Source organism: Amblyomma maculatum, chromosome 5 (genome assembly GCF_055883805.1).
Source record: "Amblyomma maculatum isolate TAMU_Amacu chromosome 5, ASM5588380v1, whole genome shotgun sequence".
In the NCBI taxonomy this organism is placed as follows: domain Eukaryota; kingdom Metazoa; phylum Arthropoda; class Arachnida; order Ixodida; family Ixodidae; genus Amblyomma; species Amblyomma maculatum.
The window spans coordinates 72,452,726-72,473,649 of NC_139348.1; the positions used below are offsets into that span (position 1 = coordinate 72,452,726).

Below are 20,924 nucleotides of genomic sequence, written 5' to 3' on the forward strand. Positions count from 1 at the left end.
TGTTCTCAAAACTGAGAAGAATGCTGCGGTGCTGCTTCGGGCTGTACGGTGCGGCCATAGGTGCGGGCCTGAAACGCAATGAACGGCAGCGCTTTCGAATGAGCGACGCTGCCTAGGCAACGTGAGTAAACAGCGGTATGCAGCGGTTGTCATTGCCGTTAACAGCGATATCGATGTTGTGTAATGCGATAACTCTTGCGTAACATCGCTGCGCGCGTGAAAACAGTTGCATTGGAGCGGACTTTCTATGCCTGCGGACTGCCGCCGCTATCTAGCGCGGAAAGGCGGTGTCCTTTGGAGCGCGAAAATTTGACCCTTTGAATCACGTGAGCAAGCTTTGTGTCCCAGTTCTGCCTTTTAAATTTCATTCAGTGAAACTGGCCGTATATTGGTTTAACTTTGTACCTGCAGTGTTGTCAAGCCGTATATTCTGGAAAGCGAGCAGTAGCAGCTGATCCTGGTTCTACCTGTACTCGAACTGACGTCGTGTGGTTGCGGTTTGAGAGCATACGTTGTGCTAATCGATGTGCGTGGACGGTGTTTTGGGAACAGTGTAAAAAATGCCCATGCATGACGACGTCTCTGTATGTGCGCGTGGTCAGCGCTGCGTCCTGCTACCTTCAGTCAGTCGTGCAGACTCCAGCAGTTTTTCCCGCCCTCGTAAACGAAATAGAATACGAGACATCCTTTATTGTTGAGTAGATGCGTTGTCACGGTAGACTGCGGTTGAGTTCGACCTGCGTGTTAACCGTTCGCGTCACAAAGCAATGGCGGGAACTGTGATGTGCCGCCTGGAAGGGAAAGAAGAAAAAAAAAAAGCACTTCCGGCGTGTAAATCTGTCAAAAAGCGAAAGCCGCTGCTGGACAGGCGCATCTGCGGAACGAAGAATTGTGCTTTTTTTGCAACCACGGTGGTTAACAGGCTGTGCAGCGTGGCCGTTGATGTTTCCTCGCCCGCATTTGAGAAGGGCGCTTTAGCTGCCTTGGAAACTGTGAGCGCTTTCCTGGAAGCCGCAGTTATAGCTATACCTTGGCAGCTGTTCTGCTTGGCTGTAGTGTGTAAGCCATTGGTGGTGGCATTCATTTGTAACCTCTTGCTGTGTGCTCCTAACATAATCAGTGTTTGAGCAGACGAGGCTAGACAGAGGAACAGCCATTTGGTTGTATTTTGGGCACCTGTCCCGTTCACTTTTTGTCTGTCCGCGTTGCTTCACTTTCTGTTATGTTATCCAGGCCATAGACCCTGTTCACGTAATGCTATCGAAGCCCTGTCCCAATTGGTCAGTATATCTGCCAGTCACATTCTGGGGCGAGGGGTTTGGGCTTAGATTTTTGCAGCCCGTTTGGGCCCTGGCCTCAAAGTGCCTCTATATGCTATTGTTGTAATCTCTGACTTCAAGATAACTGGCAAGCCAAAGTGGTCTCTCTCTGGCGTCTGGATGAGGGGCCAGCCATACTCTATTTTCTCGGTTGTTTCTGTAGAGGAAAGGGCTGCAGAGTTTTCTCCTTCAGAGAACAGTTTTGGTGTCTGCATATTCATATCATCCCTTCCCTACTCCTTTTCAATACAGTAGAGTCAAAGGCACCTTTCTCCAGCATCTCTTTGGTAGGTGGTAGCCGGAAGATGACATATGACTAGGCACCGGTTGATCGGTGGTTAATGTGACGTAACAAGGCCACAGGACAAAACCCAAGTTAGCAGGAGCCGTAGCGCAGTTGCAATTGAACCCACTGGGACCCTCGCATCTCAAGTAAGGTGTGCTACCCCTTGGCCACCTGGGCACATTTGAAAAGATTATTTATAGTGAGGCTTTATTATATCGATGCCAGGTGGCTTTCCCATTATGTGGTAGCTTGCAAGTGTATCCTAATTAAGATGTGTAGGGTATTATATGTGCAAACGAAAGGATCGCAGCTTGAGTTGCAGGGTAAAGCCATTAATGCTATTGCGTTAATGGCTTAAAGGCGGAGGGTTGCAGCAGCGGAGTGACTGCTGTGACACTGCAGATGGTTTGAGGTTGCATGAAGCATGCAGAAACTGCATTACCGTTACTCCCGCCTATTTTTAATTCAAGTGGACTCTTTTGCAAGCACCCCGTCCTGGTGATGTTGTGGTCCAGGTGTTCGGCTACTGTGCCCAAGGGTGCATAATCATATCATAGCCGCAGCGGCCACTTTTTGATGGAGGAGAAAAGCCAGGAGCCCGTGTTCTGTGTTGTGTCGATGCATGTTAAAGAACCCCAGCTGGTTGAAATTTCTAGATCCCTCCAGTCTCACAGCTTGTCACTTTGGGATATTAAGCCCATAAACCAAACCAAACAATCTGTCACAAGCCTGGCTATGAGTTGGAGTGGTAAAATGAGCAAGCAGCAGCTTTAAGTTCCTGCATGGTTCATGTGGCTCAAAATTGTCTGTTAAATTTCATTGTTTAATAGAACCTCAAAAGTCCCCATGTGTGACATTACATGGAAGGTGGGCGCTTTAACGGCAGTTAACAATGGCTGTTTTGTGGTGATTACAAATATGGCGTAGCTTCTTCGATGGCAGTCTTGAAATGGGCAGGGTCAGAGATTAACGCATGGCTGCTGGTTGGGCCATTCCAGTTGCGAGCTGTGTGCACAAAAAAAAGACTTCTGAATGCAGTAGTGTGGACACGACGCGAGATGATGCTGTTAGAAGGGCCTGTGGGGATGTTCGACGTACCGATTGTATGGGCTGGCTGTCACAGAGTGAACTATGAAAAAACGTGATAAAGGCAGAGGATTGAAAATCGGCAATGGAAAAAAAGAGAAGGAAGTTGTAGTTTAAGCTTTAATCAGATATGCGAGAGTATCATCAGTACTTTGAAAAGATGAAGTGAGCAGCAGAGTGCTGCACAGATTCTAGAGCTGTGATAAGGTTAATTTGGTACACATCAAAGATTATGCTGGCTTATTCAACTTTAAGTCACGTAAGTGTTTTGTCAGTTAATAATTTTAAGAAGGAGCCATGCGCTGGTTACGAAGGTAGCAAATCGTTCGATTAGATGAATTTATTATGTGGTTGACGTGTTAAGTCAATGATAAATCACTGTTGAGGTTAATATCAAGGTATTTAAAAAGTTAGTGGAAGTAATGGCAGAGTTATTAATTTCATAAGCAGGCGGAGTATGATTTTGGCAGAGGTGGAAAGAAAGTAGTACTGTCTTTGTAGTATTTAAAGACATTAGCCATGTTGAGCACCATTGATGTATGCTATTGAGGTCATTTTGAAGGACAAAAGTGATAGAGTACACAGTCATCCGCGAAAAGGCGGATGGTAGGTATTAGTGTGGAAGGCAGGCTATTAATCTATATTAAACGAGAGTAAAGGGCCCAGGTGGAAATTCTAGTGGAAATTAAGAAGAAGAAATGGGCATGGGCAGGACATGTAGTGCGAAGAGAGGATAACCGATGGTCGCTTAAAGTAACAAACTGGATTGCAAGGGAAGGAAAGCGTAGCAGGGAGCAGCAGAAAGTTAGGTGGGCGGATGAGGTTAAGAAGTTCGCAGTGGTCAAGTGGATGCAGCTAGCACAGAACCGGGTTAAGTGGAGAAATATGGGAGAGGCCTTCGCCCTGCAGTGGGTTTAGTCAGGCTGATGATGATGATGAAAGGGCCCAGGACTACCCCTTTACATACTCCTAAAAGAACATTCGAGTGAGCTGATGAGAAGCCATTAGCGAATACAAATTGCATGCGGTCTGTTAAAAAGCTTCGGATCCAGTTGAAGACAAGTCGATGAAGATTTTAAAGGGACAGTTTGAGCAAGATGTGGGAATAGGGTACTTTATCAAATGCTTTCTCGAAGTCTAAGAATAATGCATCAATTGGGATATTGTGGTCAAGATTGGAATGAATATCATGCAGGAACAAAGCTAATTAGGTTTCACACGAGTGCCCTCCCAGAATCCATGCTGGTTTGGATGGAAGAAGTTGACAGACGTTAGAAAAGTAGCAGCATTAGAGTATATGACTTTTTCCATGATTTTAAAGCATCCACTAGTTAGCGAAATGCATTGGTAATTACCTGGAAATGATCGGTCATCTTTCTTGAAGACTGGAATGACCATCCCAATTCGCCTTTCAAATGGCATGGAGCCAGTATCAAAAGACTGCTGTGAAAGAATAAAACTGTAAACATGTTTAGTGTTTTTCAAAACTTTGGAAATAATTCCATCAATACTGCTAGAAGATGAACACTTTTAACAAGTTGATAATATTAATAATACCATATGAGTTGAATGTGATGCTGTCTATTGGTCAATGTGGCATCACAAATGTCATTGAGATGTTGAAACCAAAATGGCATGATGAAAAAAAATTTAGAAATATTCAGCTGCTCTAGGTGAATTCCATTTCATTTCTCTTGTGTGTTGTCTTGAGCACAGTTTGAAATAAGAAAGAACATTCATCCAAAAATTTGCCATGTTTACTAATTTTATCCTACTGTAGCCTCACCCTGGGGGATGCATTAGAAGTCACTGGTGAAAGGTTCAACTTCATACAAAGAAACAGTGGCACAACGAAGACAAGCACGAAGAGCAAAACACAACACTGGCACAGACTACCAACTGTAATAAAAAACGGAAGCCAAACTTCCTCCTCTATTCCTAAGTAGATCACACTCGCACACCTCTTCTTTTCCAAGCAGATATGTCTGGCTAACAATAAATTTTAGCAATCTTCACATTCAAGACCAAGTTCGCTCACATTGTGCGAACAAGATAGATACACCTTCTGCCATTTATGCACAAACTACCTTGGATGTGAAGGCTGCTAATGTTTATTGTTGCCCAGACAATAAATTTTAAACAATTTATAATTTTAAGAAAATTTTTTAAAATAACTTTTCTCTGCTTGGGAAAGGATGTGTGTGATGTGCTTGGAAGTAGAGGAGGAAGTTTTGCTTGGGTGTAAAAGAGTGACGTTCGGGCTGCGTTCTGCATTACAGCTGGTAGTGTGCGCCTGTGCTGTGTTTGTCTTTATTGCGCCGCCGTTTCTGGGTATTATGCATCACCTCGCCCCACAAGCTTTTGTTCAACCTGATACTTATTTCATGCTGTGTCTCGGCCTTTCCTTGGCTTGTTTTTGATTTAGCTTGGCCTTTCGTGCTTGTCTTTGACACCTCCTTCCCGTCCCACTGCAGGGCAACCATGGCAAATGTGGAGCAGGAGCATCGGCGGCCGTACGTCTCTTGCATCAGGAGCTTTGGCCGGCCTATCCTGCCCCCTCTGGTGAGCTGTGTGTCTAGTGCTCAGTTACCATCACCTCGCCACCAGAATTTGTGGGAAGGAAGAGAAAAAATCTTCGTTGGTGTAAAGGGGGGATACTCTAGGAGGAGCGGTTTTTCTTTGCACTGTGCAGTCCTTGCTCATTTTTCATGGTTTTCTCTTCGTTCTTCTGGTCCTCTGTGCTGAAGAGGCCTGCCACATTGGTTCAGTGCTTAATGTGCTCCATAGCTGAGACGGGGAATGGGGGAGGGGCTGGGTTGCTTCATTCCTGGCTGCATTTTGACGGTGGTGGAAAGGTTCCCATGTACCGTGCATGTTGGTGCATGTTAGGGGGGCAGGGTTCTGTTTCCGCGAGGTTTCTGTCTCCGCTTTCCTCCTCTGTAGCAGTCGCGCGGGGCGCGGGAAATTTGAACTGCGCGCTTTCATTCAGCAGTTGCGCAGGTGCTTTATGCATAACCAAAAAAATAACTTCACAGAGATGATCAACAAATAATCTACTTCAACAATCTACAGTATTGGCACATTTAAAAACCGCTGCAGTGTCCCTTTAATCTACCTTTTACTTTCCTGAGCATACCATTCATGCACGCAACTTTCGCTAGGTGTTTTTTTAGTACTTGCCTGCGGCAAAGTTTGGAGCAACAAACAAAAATATGACTAAACAGCATAAAAACAATAGGATGAGCACATTCAGTACCATGTTGATCACTTTTTTTTTTTTTTTGTGCTGCTGCAGATTTTCACAGTGAGCAACTCACTAGCCCTCACTTATGTTTTGATTGACGGTGACTAGGCTTATTTGCTGAGAGGCACATAGTATATTAGTCAAGAGTAGCACACAGCGACGGTCAGAAATGGTTGTGCCGGTTACCTAAGGACTTATTTGCGATATGAAACATTTGCACGTGACTGGTGACGTGCAGTGCAGACACCGAGGCCTAAAAAACATGTGAACTGACGTGTGTTGTTACATGATTGTCAGTTATTGGTGCACATGCTTGAGGTTGGGGTTGCCCACTAATTTGGGCGCTTGTCTCGTGTTCATGTGCAGATGACCGATGAGAAGCGGCGGCTTATGCGCCACTTCAGGGCACTGGCCTGCGAGCGGGAGGCGGCACGAGACAAGGTTGGTGTCCCACTTCTATCCCTCTTCCTATCTACTCAAGGACGTCTCAAATGTACCGTCGCATATATACTGCAGTCCAGGCTCTACACTCTGTAACCCACCCCTTGGAGAAACTGCACTTACAAGTACTGCTGCTCATAAAAAAACAAAACAAAAAAAAAGCAAATTTCCTCATGCGACAACTTGTTCTGAAAGTTTTCTTGATGACGCATGATTCTGTGAAGCAGTTCCAATCTTTGCAAAGAAGGGGAACAGGTAGCCACAGTTCCAGTCCCTTGGCAACCCGTGTCACAAAGTGCTCTCTGATTTTTCTCCCACACAGCGAAAAAAAGAAGTGCTTCTTGGCACGCTGCACGAAGCAGAGCTTGAGCCTGTTCCGCTTGATGATGATGACTTGGGTGATAGCCTGGATGTGTCGCAGCTTTCCTCGCTGTCATTGGGTGAGTGCAAATACCCTGGCAGATTTTCTGTATTCTTCTTTCTGTTTGCCAGTGGTTGTCTGGGCAGAGTGTGCAACATTCATTGCACTCCCGACATTGCTGCGGCTTGAAATGGGTTGTAATGCCACTGCATGGTTCGAAATGATTTTTTAATTTTATTTTACATACTGTTAGCAGTGTATATAATTAATCAGCTGACACTTCTGTAGTTCTTAAGTTAGGAAGCATTGTCTTGATCCACATTACTTGATTCATGACTGACAATGTTTTCTTGTCTTACTATACGATCTCTAGCTCTTGGTGATGTTCTCTTACAATTTGGTTGAGACGTGTGGCGAAAGTTTTTTCTGGCCATAGATTCATTGACTAATTATTGCCCATGATCAGTCACAAACACTGCCGTCGTGTTCTTTTAATGTAAGAAAGTGGTCGGCCTATGTGGATGCTCTGCAACTGCGTGACAACCCTTTGAAAACTCAAGAAAGCACATTAGGCATGGAGTTTGAGCAAAGTACAGCAAGGAGTGAACATGCCTTCAGCATACTCCTGCAAATGGACTCTCTCGGTAAACTGTCCGCTGATCACCTTTCTTTTTTTGGATTCGTTTACACGCGCATTCATTTACACGTGTGGACTGGTTCTTACATTGTGTTTGCACACCATGCGTTTCTTGGCAGCTGAGAGCCACGTGGCGCAAGATCCAGCCAGCCTGGTTAACGCGGTAGGCTGACAGGGACACTGATGCATCAGGGCAAACGAAAATGTTTTCCTAGTATAAATGGGGGCAGAGCTGTGGTTCTTGGGTTTTAATCGCCTGCGGAGGTGTGACCGAACGTTTGTGACACCTGAAATTCTGCAAATTGTGCGCTCTGCACGGTGGGCAGGAAATTTTGCAGGTACATGGTGCCTTCAAATTTGTCAGTCTTGGAGTGTAGTTGCAGGCTGCTACTCTTGTATGCTTATTTCTGATTAATCCGACCATTTTTGTTGTCAGGTGGTGGGGCTCCTCCACCTTTGCCTCCCACAGGCCTTCTTATGACCAGTCTTGGTGGAGGACTGCTCAATTCCACCCCAGACACAGGGTCTTCGGCAACCCTGGTGCCCAGCAGCGCAAACTCTGACTGCGAGGGGGGTGACACTGAGACTGACAGATCATCCAGCTTCATGAACGCCTCCTTCCTTGCAAGTGAAGGTAGGTCCAGCAGTCCTCCAGTTTTTTCAGTATTTTGGTGGCAGGGTCTGAATTACGTAACTATCACATCACAAAAACTGTCACAAACTGTTAACCAGTGGGCGGGGGGCTCATTGGTGGCTTTGTGACACATGATGTGATCGGCGTGTAATTTGATCCCGAAGTGACTTATCAAGGGTTTCAGTGGTGAAACTGCTTGAGCAGCAGTGAGGGTTGCGATATGTCAGCATAGTGGACGATGCTACAAATGGCCAGCACTCTAGCAGCGTGCCAGTAGTCCTGTCTGTGTTGCCACTTCTCTCTTCTATTGAATCAGTGAACTGATATTGACAAAACGAAGAGAAAGGTTGCTGTCGTACCATATCTGTGTCAGGCTTCATGCAACCTGAGAAGAATGGGAAAGCGTGCAGCAGTTGGGATTGTCTTTTCACCCAAGGGACTGTTTAGTAGAACTCGTCAGGCTAGTTGGTTCATAATTCGATGCAATAAAAAGCTGCGCTATCGAGACAAGGATGAAGGAAGGGCTGGACACACACAAACTCAAACTAAACTTCATTTCATCAAGAAAACCAAGGCAAATATAAGAGACCCTTGCTATAATCTAATCATAAAATGAAATCAGCACGTGAACAAGTGGCGTACACTAATTCAACATGAATGAACAAAATTTCATGGCAAAGAAGATAAACTTACTCAGGGCTGGCACACTAAGTAAGAAAAATCTGTAAAGTCGTCCAATATCACGAATGATCTGATAAAACCATCAAAAAGGAATGCTGTTAGGCACTATTACAAATCAGTAAAGCAAGACAAGACCCGAAAAGCAACCAGGGTAAAACAGAACATCTCTAGGCTGCGTGAAAAAAAAAAAAAAGTGAAAAAAGGCACCTAGTCAGAATAAAATCAATTTGAGACAAAAACAACAAAAAAAAGGAACAAGACGTGATGCTATGACATTCGACCGTTTTTGACTTTTGACTTTTTTCTGGCTTTTCTTCGGTACAAATACGGTCGAATGTCATAGCTTCGCGTCTTGTCCCTTTTTTTTGTGCAAATTGGCTTATTCTGACTTGGTGCCTTTTTTCACAGTTTTTTTTGTTTCTGACGAGGCTTGTCTGAGCTTTTGTGCTTGTGTTACCTGCTGTTTTTTCTCTGTTTTTCTTTCACGCAGCCTGGAGATGGTGTTCTGCTTGCCCTGGTTGCTTTTCAGGTCTTATCTTGCTTTACTGATTTGTAATCATGCCTAACAGCATTCCCTTTTGATGGTTGTTGTATTAGGTGATTCGTGATATTGGATGACTTTATGGAGTTGTCTTGCTTAGTGGGCTGACCCTGGTTAAGTTTATCTTCTTTTGCTGAGAAAGTTTGTTCATTCGTGTTGAATTAGTGTACGCCATTTGTTCACGTGCTGGTTTCTTTTGATGATTAGATTGTTGCAGGGATCTCTTATATATGCCTTGGTTTTCTTCACGAAATGAAGTTGCTAGTCTGCGTTCGTGTGCAACCAGCCTTTCCTTCGTCCTTGTCTCGATAGCGCCGCTTTTTATTGCATCGGACTGTCTAGTCTTAACAGAAAAGTGAATTCTTCAAACAGTGAACCTCGAGGCTACTTGAAGAGGCATGCTAAATGTTTTGTCCCTTGTCAGGAAGGAATAATTTATTTATTCCTTGCCAGTGTTTTGTGGGAAGAAGTGCATTAGTGAACCTGGCCATTGTCTTAATGAAAGATTAGAAGAGCACAAATATAACTTCTCAAGTGTTCCTATCACGTTAAAACACTGAAAGAAGATGAAGGTGATGATAATCATTGTGAGTGATTGTATCAAGATTGCATTGTGATAGGCAGAAACTGAGATGTGTTGTTCAGAAAAATATCAAAGCACGCGTGACACGGTTTCAGGCAGAATGAGCTAATATTAGCGCAGCCTCTGTGGCATTGTCAGAGAAGGAAAGAGCCTGTCTTGAATGCGAACGTTGACACGTGTCAGTTATATTGTAAAGGTCATTGCTTCCTATGCAGGAATTGTATAAAAGTCTTTCCGATTCTGGTTGCCAGTGGGGTATTTACACCCAACTGGTTTCCAACAAAGACTCAATTGAGTCAGTGCTGTGCTGCGTCCTTTTCTCTTGTCTTGTCTGTCGCTCATGTAACTATAGAGGATGTTAGGACTAGCTGGATAAGTGTCTCAGTGGTTTCAAATTTGAGCAATTGCAGCCGACTAAAGCACCATGCATTGTCTCGTGCAGTTCCTCAAGGGGACAAGGTGAGATCATCTGAAGACCAGAACATGGTTTCAAGCACTGTTGTGAAGCCAGTGACAACACTGTTGACAACATCCGAGGTGACTCCCGTGGTGACTCCCACAAAACCGCCCACCACAACACCAATTGTGACACCCATGGAGACACCTGCAGTGACACCGGTCACGTTACCAATTGGAGACGGATGCTTTTCTGCCAAACTGTCAGTGCCCTCTCTGTGTCGGTCACGGTCGTTTGTAGTTGAGAGGCCTTCCTTGGCCCGGCTGCTGTGGAAAGAGCAGTGCCGGGACGGTTGTGACGGCTTGGATGGCGTCAACGTCAAGATTGTTGTTGAGCCTCAGAAATCTCCAGGTAGGGTCTCATTTCAACAGAGCCCAGAACGCCGTGAAACATGTGGGGATGAGGGGCAAGTGGACATTGCACAACACTTCAAAGTTTCGGAAGCATTTTTGCACAAGGATGGCAGTGACGTTGGCATCTCGAGTATGGATGATCGCAGTGTCAGGGACGGTGCTAGCCAAAGAACACATGCCGAAACTCCATCTGAAATGAACTCTGAATGTGTACAGACAGCCTCTGCACATGACTTGAACAACCCAGACTTGTATTTTCACACCGACACCTCCTACGAAGCACCAGTTCCTGAGCCTGTAGATGTGCCCATCAAAATTGACCGGACGCCAAATTTGCTAGATAAACAAGGCAGTGCACATCCACGTTTTGTGTCTTGTCTGTTCAGCAATAATCTGGGTGGTCCAATTTTGACAGACTTTTTTGCATCACAGAAGACGGTGGATGAAATTTTCAACGTTCCTGCCAACTGTTCTTCAAAGCTCACCAGTTGGAAAGGGCCGTCAAGCTCCCTTTCACGGAATCCCTTCGAAGGAATCACAGTGATCAGAAATCTACAACATGCTAATGACCGGGCTACCGACAATACCCTGAGCGATATCCCCAATGTACTGAAAGAGAATGACTCGGCGGAAGAAACTGCTGAAGACGTGTTTGCTGATGCTTTGGATGACGGAGGGGAAGGATTGACGCCTGCCTCGGCAACTAGTTTTGTGTCCAAGGGTAAGACTTTTAGGGCAGTGTGGGCTTCATATAAGCTTGGCAAGACCTTGGTCAGTGATGCAGACCAAGGTGACACCTTCTTTGTGCCAGTGTCGGCCAGTTCCCACCAGCATTCGTTCTGCTCAAGTGGAAGCGGCCACTCATCGTTGTTCTCTGTGGAGAAAGACTTCGATGCCCTCAACTCCTCCTGTGATGCGGAGGATGAAGAACAGTATGAAGATGCAGATGAGCGTCCTGATCGAGGTGCCAACACTTCTGAGTACAGTGACGGTATGGGAAGTACTCAGAACTCGTTGACAGAGTCATCCACAAGTTCCTGTGGCCAGCAGATGAGGTGATTTATGGCTTTGCATGGGCTGTATTTAACGTTTCCGGCTTATACAATATTCCCGGCAAAAATGTCATCCCGGCACTCATATTTTAAATGTGCTGGAGTGCGTGAGGCTGTCGCAGGAAGAGGCTTTAGCAAAGTGAAAATATTTATAGGGGTGTACGTATTCACATCCTGGGGCGTTGGAATTGGCAGCAAGTCTGTTAAATGGCCAAAATCTTATCACCTCCATGTTAGACAGTGGTGAAGTACCAAGGGCACCAGACAGGGTGGTGGACAAAATAAGCTGGGCACAGTGTTTCTTCCAGTCAATCTTTACTTAGGTTTATAGGTCCTTGCCACCTTGTCCTAATTTCCACCCTTTTGCATTTGTCTTAGGCGTAGGTGACTGGGGAAAACCGTCATTCAGAACTTGTTAGCCTGTGCTGGCTCCAGTTTGGGAAAAGGTTGAAAAGCGCCTGGTGGAAGGGAGCCCATAGAATGCGGCTTCTGTACTGGTGCCTTACTGGTAGCATGTTGCGCACTGTCTAGGTTCATAACAGTGCCCTGGAATGCCATCGTGCATTCTGAATGGCAGCCATACCATGGAATGTTCCTGCGATAAGTGTGTGTTAAGATGGGCATGCCAAGCTTGGGTTTAGAAATGCAGGGAATGTACTAAACAGTAATCCAAGTGACAAAACTGGTGTAATATTGGGAGGAGGGCATCGGGTTAATGACATTCATGGTATGACCTACCTATTTGTGAAGTGTTTACTGCGACATTAAGCAGTAGACAGGGCGCTGCTTATCTTGATTCTAAACGCACATAATTAAAGTCACTTGGTAAATGCTCTTGTCTTGCAGCAGGCTCAGCTCAGCTGTTGGGGATGTTGGTGTGTATGGACTAAAAGCAATTTCCTGTCAGAATAGTACTACTTGCATAATGAAACCACTTTTCCCAAAAAGAGTTGGCTTAGGTTTGGGGGAGGGTACGTCACGCAGGAAAAAAGAAAAGGTTGATTCTTTGGGAGAGTCGAAATTTTAAATTATACGTCCACCTGGCTCTTCAGAGTATGTCAGACAGCCCATCGGCATCGTTGCTGGTTTTCAGTATTTTCGCTTCAAAAAGTGTTTGCTGTTATTGCGGCTCAACTTGGTGATTTTGGGACAGTGGAGGATGCTGCCAATCGGGCGCGGCGAGGTAAAGTGAACATGTGCTGAGCACTGGCTCTGAAGCTTGGGGGAGAGAGGATTTTGATGCACGAGGTTAAAAAAAAAAAATTCTTGGGATGGTCACACATGTGCAACGCACATGCCAAGTGTTAGCTATAGTGAGAGAGGGGTTAGGCATTTTTGCCCCCGTTGTCGAGCTCTACATACCGTTCGTTGGTCTCGGCCAACTTTCTGCATAGCATTTCGTTGCGAAGCGTTTCATAATGTTCTCTTTTGAAATATACTATACTGCTCTGCGATGCTGCTCAATTACTTGTGCCCTTTCTAAGCATGCACAGCAAAGCTGGGAATGCAGTAGTGTGCCAAGTAATCTAACACGTCTTTGAATGGCACACGTCTTGAGGTGCTGCCAACTTCGCCAAACATGTCACGGCCACAGGAGCCTGTGTTAGGCGATAAACAAGCCGTGTTGTTGTCAGCGGTGCATAATCTCGGTGTGCTGCCAAGGTCTGCAACGAAAATGGTGCGAAATTGTGGCACATCGTTGTTGTCACGACAGTGGTATCCAGCAGAAAAATTCATCCCCGAGTGAGATTTGAAGCACTGGTGGCGAGGGGGGGGGGGGGGGAAAGCAGCTTTGTTTCTTGGTGCCTCCAACAGTTTCACCACTGCCACGGCCTCTTTTGCTGTACATAGATGCGCAAGAAGTGGTGTTCATTTTTGGGGCCACTAGTTCTTCATTCATCGGGTGCATTGAAGTAGTTCAGACTGAAACTAATCTTATTGAGTTTCCTGCCTCTGGCAGCACTCATACAGGTGCCAACTTCCAAGTGCCGATCGATGCCTCAGACGTTTGCTAAGGAAGGGCGTGAGAGTCTCCAGTTGAGGTGCCACTCTTCCAGGGATTTGGCTGAGCTAGTCTGGTCTTGGACTTCCAGCCTAGTCTGCAGTCCAGAAACGGATGTAGACAGTGTGGCTCTAACCATTTGCAGTGCCAGGCATTGCGGTAGGGGTGGGGGGGTTGGGAATTGTTTGTTGGGTGTGTTTCTGATGTGTGGATCACTGCTTTGAGTCCAAGGAGCACTGAGCTGTGAGTCATTTGCCAAGGCACGGGTTTCACAAGAGGCTTTTTGAGTGCTGCGCACTCAAAATGGAAAGGAGAGACAACTTTGACAGGAACCCCATGGTCTCCGATTCATGTGACATGTGTACTGCCCACGCACTGTAAAGACAGCAGACTCTTCACCAACGGAGCATGAAAAGATTGCAGGCATAGCAGTGAACATGACTGCCAAAAGGGAAACTTGTCCCACTAGCCTGCAATTAGTCTATCCTGCTGTGGCAGAGAGTGCCAAAAGCGAAGAAACTGCATAAAAATTTGAAAGTGTGCCTTACATTGCAGAATGCTTGTCATTCCATGCCAGAGGGCGTTAAAAGTTGAGATGGAAACCATCGCTTGCAGTGTGTTTCATCTGTCCCATTTGTTTGTGCATGTGGTAATGCATTGTTGATGCAGGTATTTGGAGCAGCATGCATCGCTGGATGACAGCGTGGTGTTCATCAACCGCGACCACCAGGCGAAGGCGCTGCATGACACGCGGGCACAAGATATTGCCGGAGGCCACCAGGGCACTGTGCAAATGCCACCTGTGCCACCTGCTGCTGTTGTCGAGACAGCAGAAAATGAGGACGGGTCGTACACTGACGACTCTGCACTGGCACTACAGCGGGCAAGCTCAGTGTCACCGACGTGTGAGTGGGCACTTTCTCCGTTCAATTGCAAAGCAAAGGTCCCGGGGCCGCTGAAAGGTTCACCAAGGGCAAATTTGTGTAGGCCTGTATTGATAGACTTCCACATTCCGATGCCAAGGTGTTACTTCTGCTGGCAACAAAGCCTTTTATAGGCTAGAAGAGGTCAGAAAGATAAAATGCAGATTTTGCTACGTTTTTTTCAGTCGAAGTGCAGTGAGGTCTGCCGACATTTATGAATACTGCACAGAATTTCTGCAAGGTGAGAAAATGGTTTATTGTTCAGGCTTTTCTTGTTACCTTACTAACACGCTAATCGCGAGACAAAATGGCAAGTGCGGGAATATTGGGGCCTCTAGGTTGTTTGGTAAGGTTGAACATTACAGACTGCTGGAACTGCTGAAATTGTTTTTGCTTACTGTTGTAATTGATTTGGGAAGTATTACGGCATCTTGTAGGCTGTAGTTGGTTGTTGCCAGCTGCTGTTTCTTTTCTTTAATTTGCATCATATTAGAGTTTTAGTGTGACTGCATAAAAAGCCTCATTGGAACAAAACAGAGAACATTGTGTCTGGCACCATTTGTCATAAAATTTGTTGATTAGTCCTGTTGCGTGGCGTGGCTAAGTGCTGATTGGCCGACGGTGTGCACGATGTCACGAGACCATGTGACATGGCTCAGCACAGAGCTGGGCTTTGCATCAGCTGGTGGAATCGCTGTATAGTATGCAGATACGAGGGGGTACCCAAAAGAAACCGAACTAATTTTTTGGTGGGCAGCGCTTTCGTAGTACCGTGTTTTGCCGCTAGGAGCGCATAGTGAACATTCCAGAGTCAGTCAGCCGAGTGGTGTCGCTGAAGGTCAGACATACAAGCTTCGGCAGAGTTTATAGTGACAACTGTTTTCTGTGAGCGTCGTTTTTGCAATGGCTGATTTTCGTGAACAGCGTGTGGCGGTGAAATGTGCTTTCTGCTCTGAAAAAAATGGAACAGAAACTCTTGAAATGCTAACAATTTGCGTATAAGGATGATGCTATGGGGAAAACTCGAAGTGTTTGAGTGGTTCTCCCGTTTCAAAATGGGTGAAATGTCAATTGATGACCAACTTCGTTCTGGTCATCCTTCCACGGCCCAAACACATGAAAATGTTGAAAAAATTCATGTTATCATCAATATTTGACCAAAAATGGTATGACTCCTGTTCCTCACCCCCCATACTCACCGGACCTTGCCCGGTGTGACTTTTTTTGTTTCCCATAATGAAAAAAAATATATGAAAGCAAAGCGTTTTGCTGATGTTGCAGAGGCAAAGAAAAAAATGACGCAGGCGCTGTCAAGCATCTCAAAAATTTAAACAATTTTTTGAAAAGTGGAATGAAAGTTTAAACAATTGTTTTAGTGAAAGTGGAGAGTACTTTAGAGGAGATTGAAGTTGAAGGTTTAGGCTTCAAATTTGAATAAATAGGTTTAAAAGGAAATAAGTTCGGTTTCTTTTGGGTACCCCCTCATATGTCTAGACAGCTCCCCTTTATAGCAAAGTCAGTCGGACCGGCATAAATCTTCACTATACCAGGGTCTCTACTATGTCAGTTGTTAGTGATGACATGACCTTGAAGATACTGTGTGGTAATTAAATGGCTACTTACTAAATACATCTTATTGCTTTAAGAAAAAAACTAAAATACTTTCCAACTCTCTTACAGTTTCTTTGCGCCATTTGCTTTTTTCAGCCATAAGACTTCCTTCTTTCTTTTTTTTTTCTGTTCTTTACATCTTTTGGCGTTACCTCTTTAGTATGAATCCAGTGTGGCCACGAATACAACTGCATTTTATTTCATGCCAAAGACCAAAGCCTTGCATGAACGCGGCGTCGTCATAGGTGAGAAATGCATGCTACAGTCAAGTGCGGCAAACCCTCACACTTTGTGCCTCCATTTCTTGCCTTCACGGCCCTGTGCTTCGCCCTGCACAGTGCTGCGAATGCTTGCCCGTTTCTTGCCTTCCCTTTTTTTTTTGCTGCACTTTTACTCTTTTACCTTCTGAACGTACTACGTCGTCTTCCATGTTCGTAGCCAGCTTTACTTTTTCTTTCTTTTGTTGCACCTTGCTCACTATTCCAAGGCCTAGGTAAAATTGGCTTCTCCTCATAGCTGGTGAGCCTGGAGGTAAAGGCATTAAAAAAAAAATAAAAGCACTTATCATTATTTTTTTTGCAAGAATATTTTGCCTCGCGATCTTAGGGAGTGCGTGTGCTATGATGTCAATTTATGAGTGGTACTTCGCCGCAGCCAGGTACACTTCATTATAATCGGTTTTTACTAGAAATGTTTTTACCATAAAGAGGAAAAAATGTAGTTTTCTATAGAAGTTGAGCTGGGATCTAAGTTTCACTTTACTCTGTCCGAGTTCTTACTGTATCTTAGTTTATTATACAGGGGTTCCACTGTATCAAGTGTTGGAATGAAGCCAATTGACACTATATCATGTGCCTGCTTTTATGTGGCAGAGAGGGTGTGTACTGATGTGTACGTCGCTGAAGTAGCAATGACTGCACAGGCTCCGCACGTTATGCTCCAAGCAGCAATAACTGATGTGGAGTGAGACTGCATCAGACTTCAAAGCTCTCACATTCTGATCACATAATTTAAACAAGCATCCATTTTTTCATGTGTGTGCCTAAGGTAGTCAGGTGCGTAGTGGTTAAGGAGTTTCTTTTGGTCTCGATGAAATGAATCTGAATCTAGTGGTAGGAGAACAAAAACTGTTTAATTTCTCACTTTTATTGCCGATGAATGCATCTCATTGCACTGACCACAGACCAGTGTAGCCAGGAAAAGATGTACAGTTGCTTCACAAGCAGCAAACATGGCATGGAGTTCTCTATGAGCTTGCGTCAACACTATATATGTTGCCTGTGATACCTTGCTTTGGCCTGCATCGTCTGTGGATAGGATCCAGCTTTCCTCAAAAAAAAAACAAACATGTTTTAAATAAATAGGTGGCTGACTAGTTAGGCCGCATGACTGCCGATCCCAAGGATGTTGGTTTGATCGTAGCTGCAGGGACTGCATTTCAGCTGAGTGAACGTCATGTCAGTTCGTAAAGCAATGCTTGCATCAACAGCTGGTGGTCACGTGTGGTGGAAGACACTACGCTCTACGTGGCCAGGGGCAAGTGATGTCTCCTGAAAGACGTCGAAACCCTGCAGATAAGAACTATGACATTTGGAACATGGAGGATATGTTCCGATCAGTGCACGGCTGCCGCCAACGTTTTTAGATTAGGGTCAGTTGGAAAAGACCCCGCCAGAGGCGGCCCTAACTCGTATCCTATCCCAGGGGTGGCGCTACCGTCGCGTTGAGATTGAGTGGGAAACCATCGCCGCTGTCGCGGCGCACGTGTTCATTGCTTCGTTTGCTGTGTGTTTTGTCGTCGATCGATGGTGCACTTTCCTGAGGTGCTTGTGATTGCGTCTTTATGTGCTGCTTTATAAGACATACGATCTGGGAGATAACGTGTTAGTGCCTGAGGATTCCATAAAATGCCATCATAATCAAGTATAGTAAGGATTAACGATTTGTATGCATCAATAACTTGACTTCACATAAAGCTTGAGCTAAATTACGTCTTAAATATCTAAATTTATTAAGGGCATAATTACCACAAATTAAATCAATAGGTCTTGACCAAGATAAGTAAGGAAGTGAGAATAATATCAAAACACTTATATTCAAAAACCTTTTCAAGTGATATGCGTTGAATACGCAAAAACGGAGGGCGAGGACCTGTCAGAGAATGCCGCGGTTAAAGATTTACAAAAATCGATAGGCATTTGCCAATTTTTGCATCATTACGAAAATGTAGCAGCTGATTAGTTAAGATCACAATGATCCTCAGAGGAATGGATGAGATACTGCATGCACAACACAGTCATCTGCATGCATGCGGATTTCAGACATGACGTTATTTGGCAGGTCGTTCATATAAAGTATAAGAATTGTTAATGTTCTAAGGCAGGTCCTTGTGGCACACAAGAAGAGACTGGGACGACACTGGATTTCACCATAATTGTATAGAGAAAGAAAGAGAGATGTCCAGTTCGCCAAAGATGAATTTTTAATACAACATTCGTGAATCGAGTTTTTAATGAATCACTGTGTCAGAAGCCTTAGAGAAGTCAATAAATATACCATCAATTTGATCAACAAAATCTAAGTTGAAAGAAATGCGATGCACAAATTTAGATAATTGTGTCAATATGCTAAAACCCAGTAAAAACTATATATATAGATCAATCAAGGGGAAATGAGGGTGCTCGTTATAAACATGAAGGAAAGAAGCCAACAGTCGGCGAGGCCAAGGAAAGCGTTGGGGATGGTATGTTCATGTAATTTTTTTTTTTTTTTAATGTTTACTTCGATAACCACAGAAATTAGTAATGTAATCTGTTTAGGGGAAAGATAATTAGACACAAAGTAGAAGAAAAAACAACGTGCCGATGGTGGGATCCGAACCCACGACCTCCGAATAACGCGTCCGGTGCTCTACCAACTGAGCTACATCGGCCGCTGTCCCCCCTGCTACTTTCTTGGGTATTTATGTTGTCTGTATACGAACCTTGAGAGTGTTCACCAGCGCCGCCCTCAGCCATAGCGGCGGACGTGGGACGTCCTTTGTTACCGCCAGCGTCACGTAGAACGTGATCAAGAGCGAGGGCGAAAGCTGTGCTAGAACCCTCTTACGCTACCTATGGCTTCAAGACTGCCAGAACCGAGACCCCCGTAAGCTACAAGCAGATCAATCAAGGGGAAATGAGGGTGCTCGTTATAAACATGAAGGAAAGAAGCCAACAGTCGGCGAGGCCAAGGAAAGCGTTGGGGATGGTATGTTCATGTAATTTTTTTTTTTAATGTTTACTTCGATAACCACAGAAATTAGTAATGTAATCTGTTTAGGGGAAAGATAATTAGACACAAAGTAGAAGAAAAAACAACGTGCCGATGGTGGGATCCGAACCCACGACCTCCGAATAACGCGTCCGGTGCTCTACCAACTGAGCTACATCGGCCGCTGTCCCCCCTGCTACTTTCTTGGGTATTTATGTTGTCTGTATACGAACCTTGAGAGTGTTTATATATATATATATATTTATTTATTTATTTTTTATTTATTCAGTGATTGTGTGGGCAATACATGGTACTGCCCGTGGGGCAGGACAAAAGGAGGTAATTAGTCTCCTGACGAGGTCCTGGCCCCACTGGGCGCAACAGCAGCGGGTACAAAGTACAGGCAATGCACATGCAACTACATACAACAATCTTCACCGTATATGAAACAAAAACACATGAAACAAAAACACCGAGTTAAAAACTATCACCGCAGTACAAAATACGCATTCAGAGACGTGCCAATAACAAAACATAAGGAAATGTAACAACAGTTATGAAACTCTGGAACAATGTAAAGGAATAGCACAATACATTTCGATTTCGCATCTACTTTAGTCATGTATTTGGTTTTCTATTGAAGTGAAAAGAGGTTTTATTCTCCGTTTGAAAGTTGGCAGACTTCTACTTGTTCTTGCGATATCAAGTATGTCTGGGTAATTATTACATAGTTTCATGATTTGATGATCAATTGTCTGTTTAGCATAATTAGTCCGAGGTTTATCTACAACAATGAAAGTCCTCCACAGATTGTGACCAGTATCCCTATTTAGATAATGACTAGAAAATCTATTATAATTGCTCGACACTTCAGAAAATACGTACACAGATAATTTCTGCTTGTATATATCGTGGAAAGGTAGGATATTATGTGTTGCCATGAACGTTACGGTGTCTAAACTTTCCTTATATAATGCTCTAATGGCCCTCCGCTGCAGTGCAAATAGTCTGTCATTATCAGTCTTAATTCCGGTACCCCATACTAAACAACAGTAATTAAAGAGAGAGTGTACTAGTGAGAAATAGAGCTGCTTTTTGAGCCTGACAGGGATAAGATTTCGAAGGCGGCTTAACATTCCAATACATCTCGCTACTTTCATTCTTACATTTCCCACATGGTGGGACCATGTTAGGTTTGACTGGAAAGTAACACCTAAGAATGCATGACAATCTACACGCTCAAGCAAAGCATCATTATAGTACAGGTTCACATTGTTGAGAATGGGCTTGTTTTTTGCAGAAAATATCATATATTTTGTTTTGCTAGTATTTATTTGAACCTTGTTTGTATGTACCCATAAACCAAGGTCATTCAGCCATGCGTTCGACGTAGTCTCAAGTTCCTCAAGGCTCTGCCCAGAAAAAAAGACACTTGTGTCGTCAGCGTACAGCAACACCTCA

The 20,924-nt window shown here is 44.5% G+C and overlaps 1 protein-coding gene across 3 annotated transcripts in view; it reads left to right on the forward strand.

Moving 5' to 3' along the window:
• Positions 1–41: 41 nt before the first annotated feature.
• The window catches only part of Cp110 (Centriolar coiled coil protein 110kDa), a 56,629-nt gene continuing 35,746 nt past the window's right edge, over positions 42–20,924 (forward strand). The window contains exons 1-7 of one of the 3 annotated variants that reach the window (XM_084603800.1): positions 42–121; positions 5,166–5,253; positions 6,302–6,376; positions 6,699–6,816; positions 7,811–8,008; positions 10,256–11,678; positions 14,347–14,582. In XM_084603800.1, the coding sequence (XP_084459926.1) occupies positions 5,173–5,253; positions 6,302–6,376; positions 6,699–6,816; positions 7,811–8,008; positions 10,256–11,678; positions 14,347–14,582 (2,131 nt within the window). In that variant the 5' untranslated portion in view covers positions 42–121; positions 5,166–5,172. Of the gene's footprint in view, positions 327–5,165; positions 5,254–6,301; positions 6,377–6,698; positions 6,817–7,810; positions 8,009–10,255; positions 11,679–14,346; positions 14,583–20,924 lie in introns of all 3 variants that reach the window. The other 2 variants (XM_084603801.1, XM_084603799.1) reach the window with 2 other exon arrangements.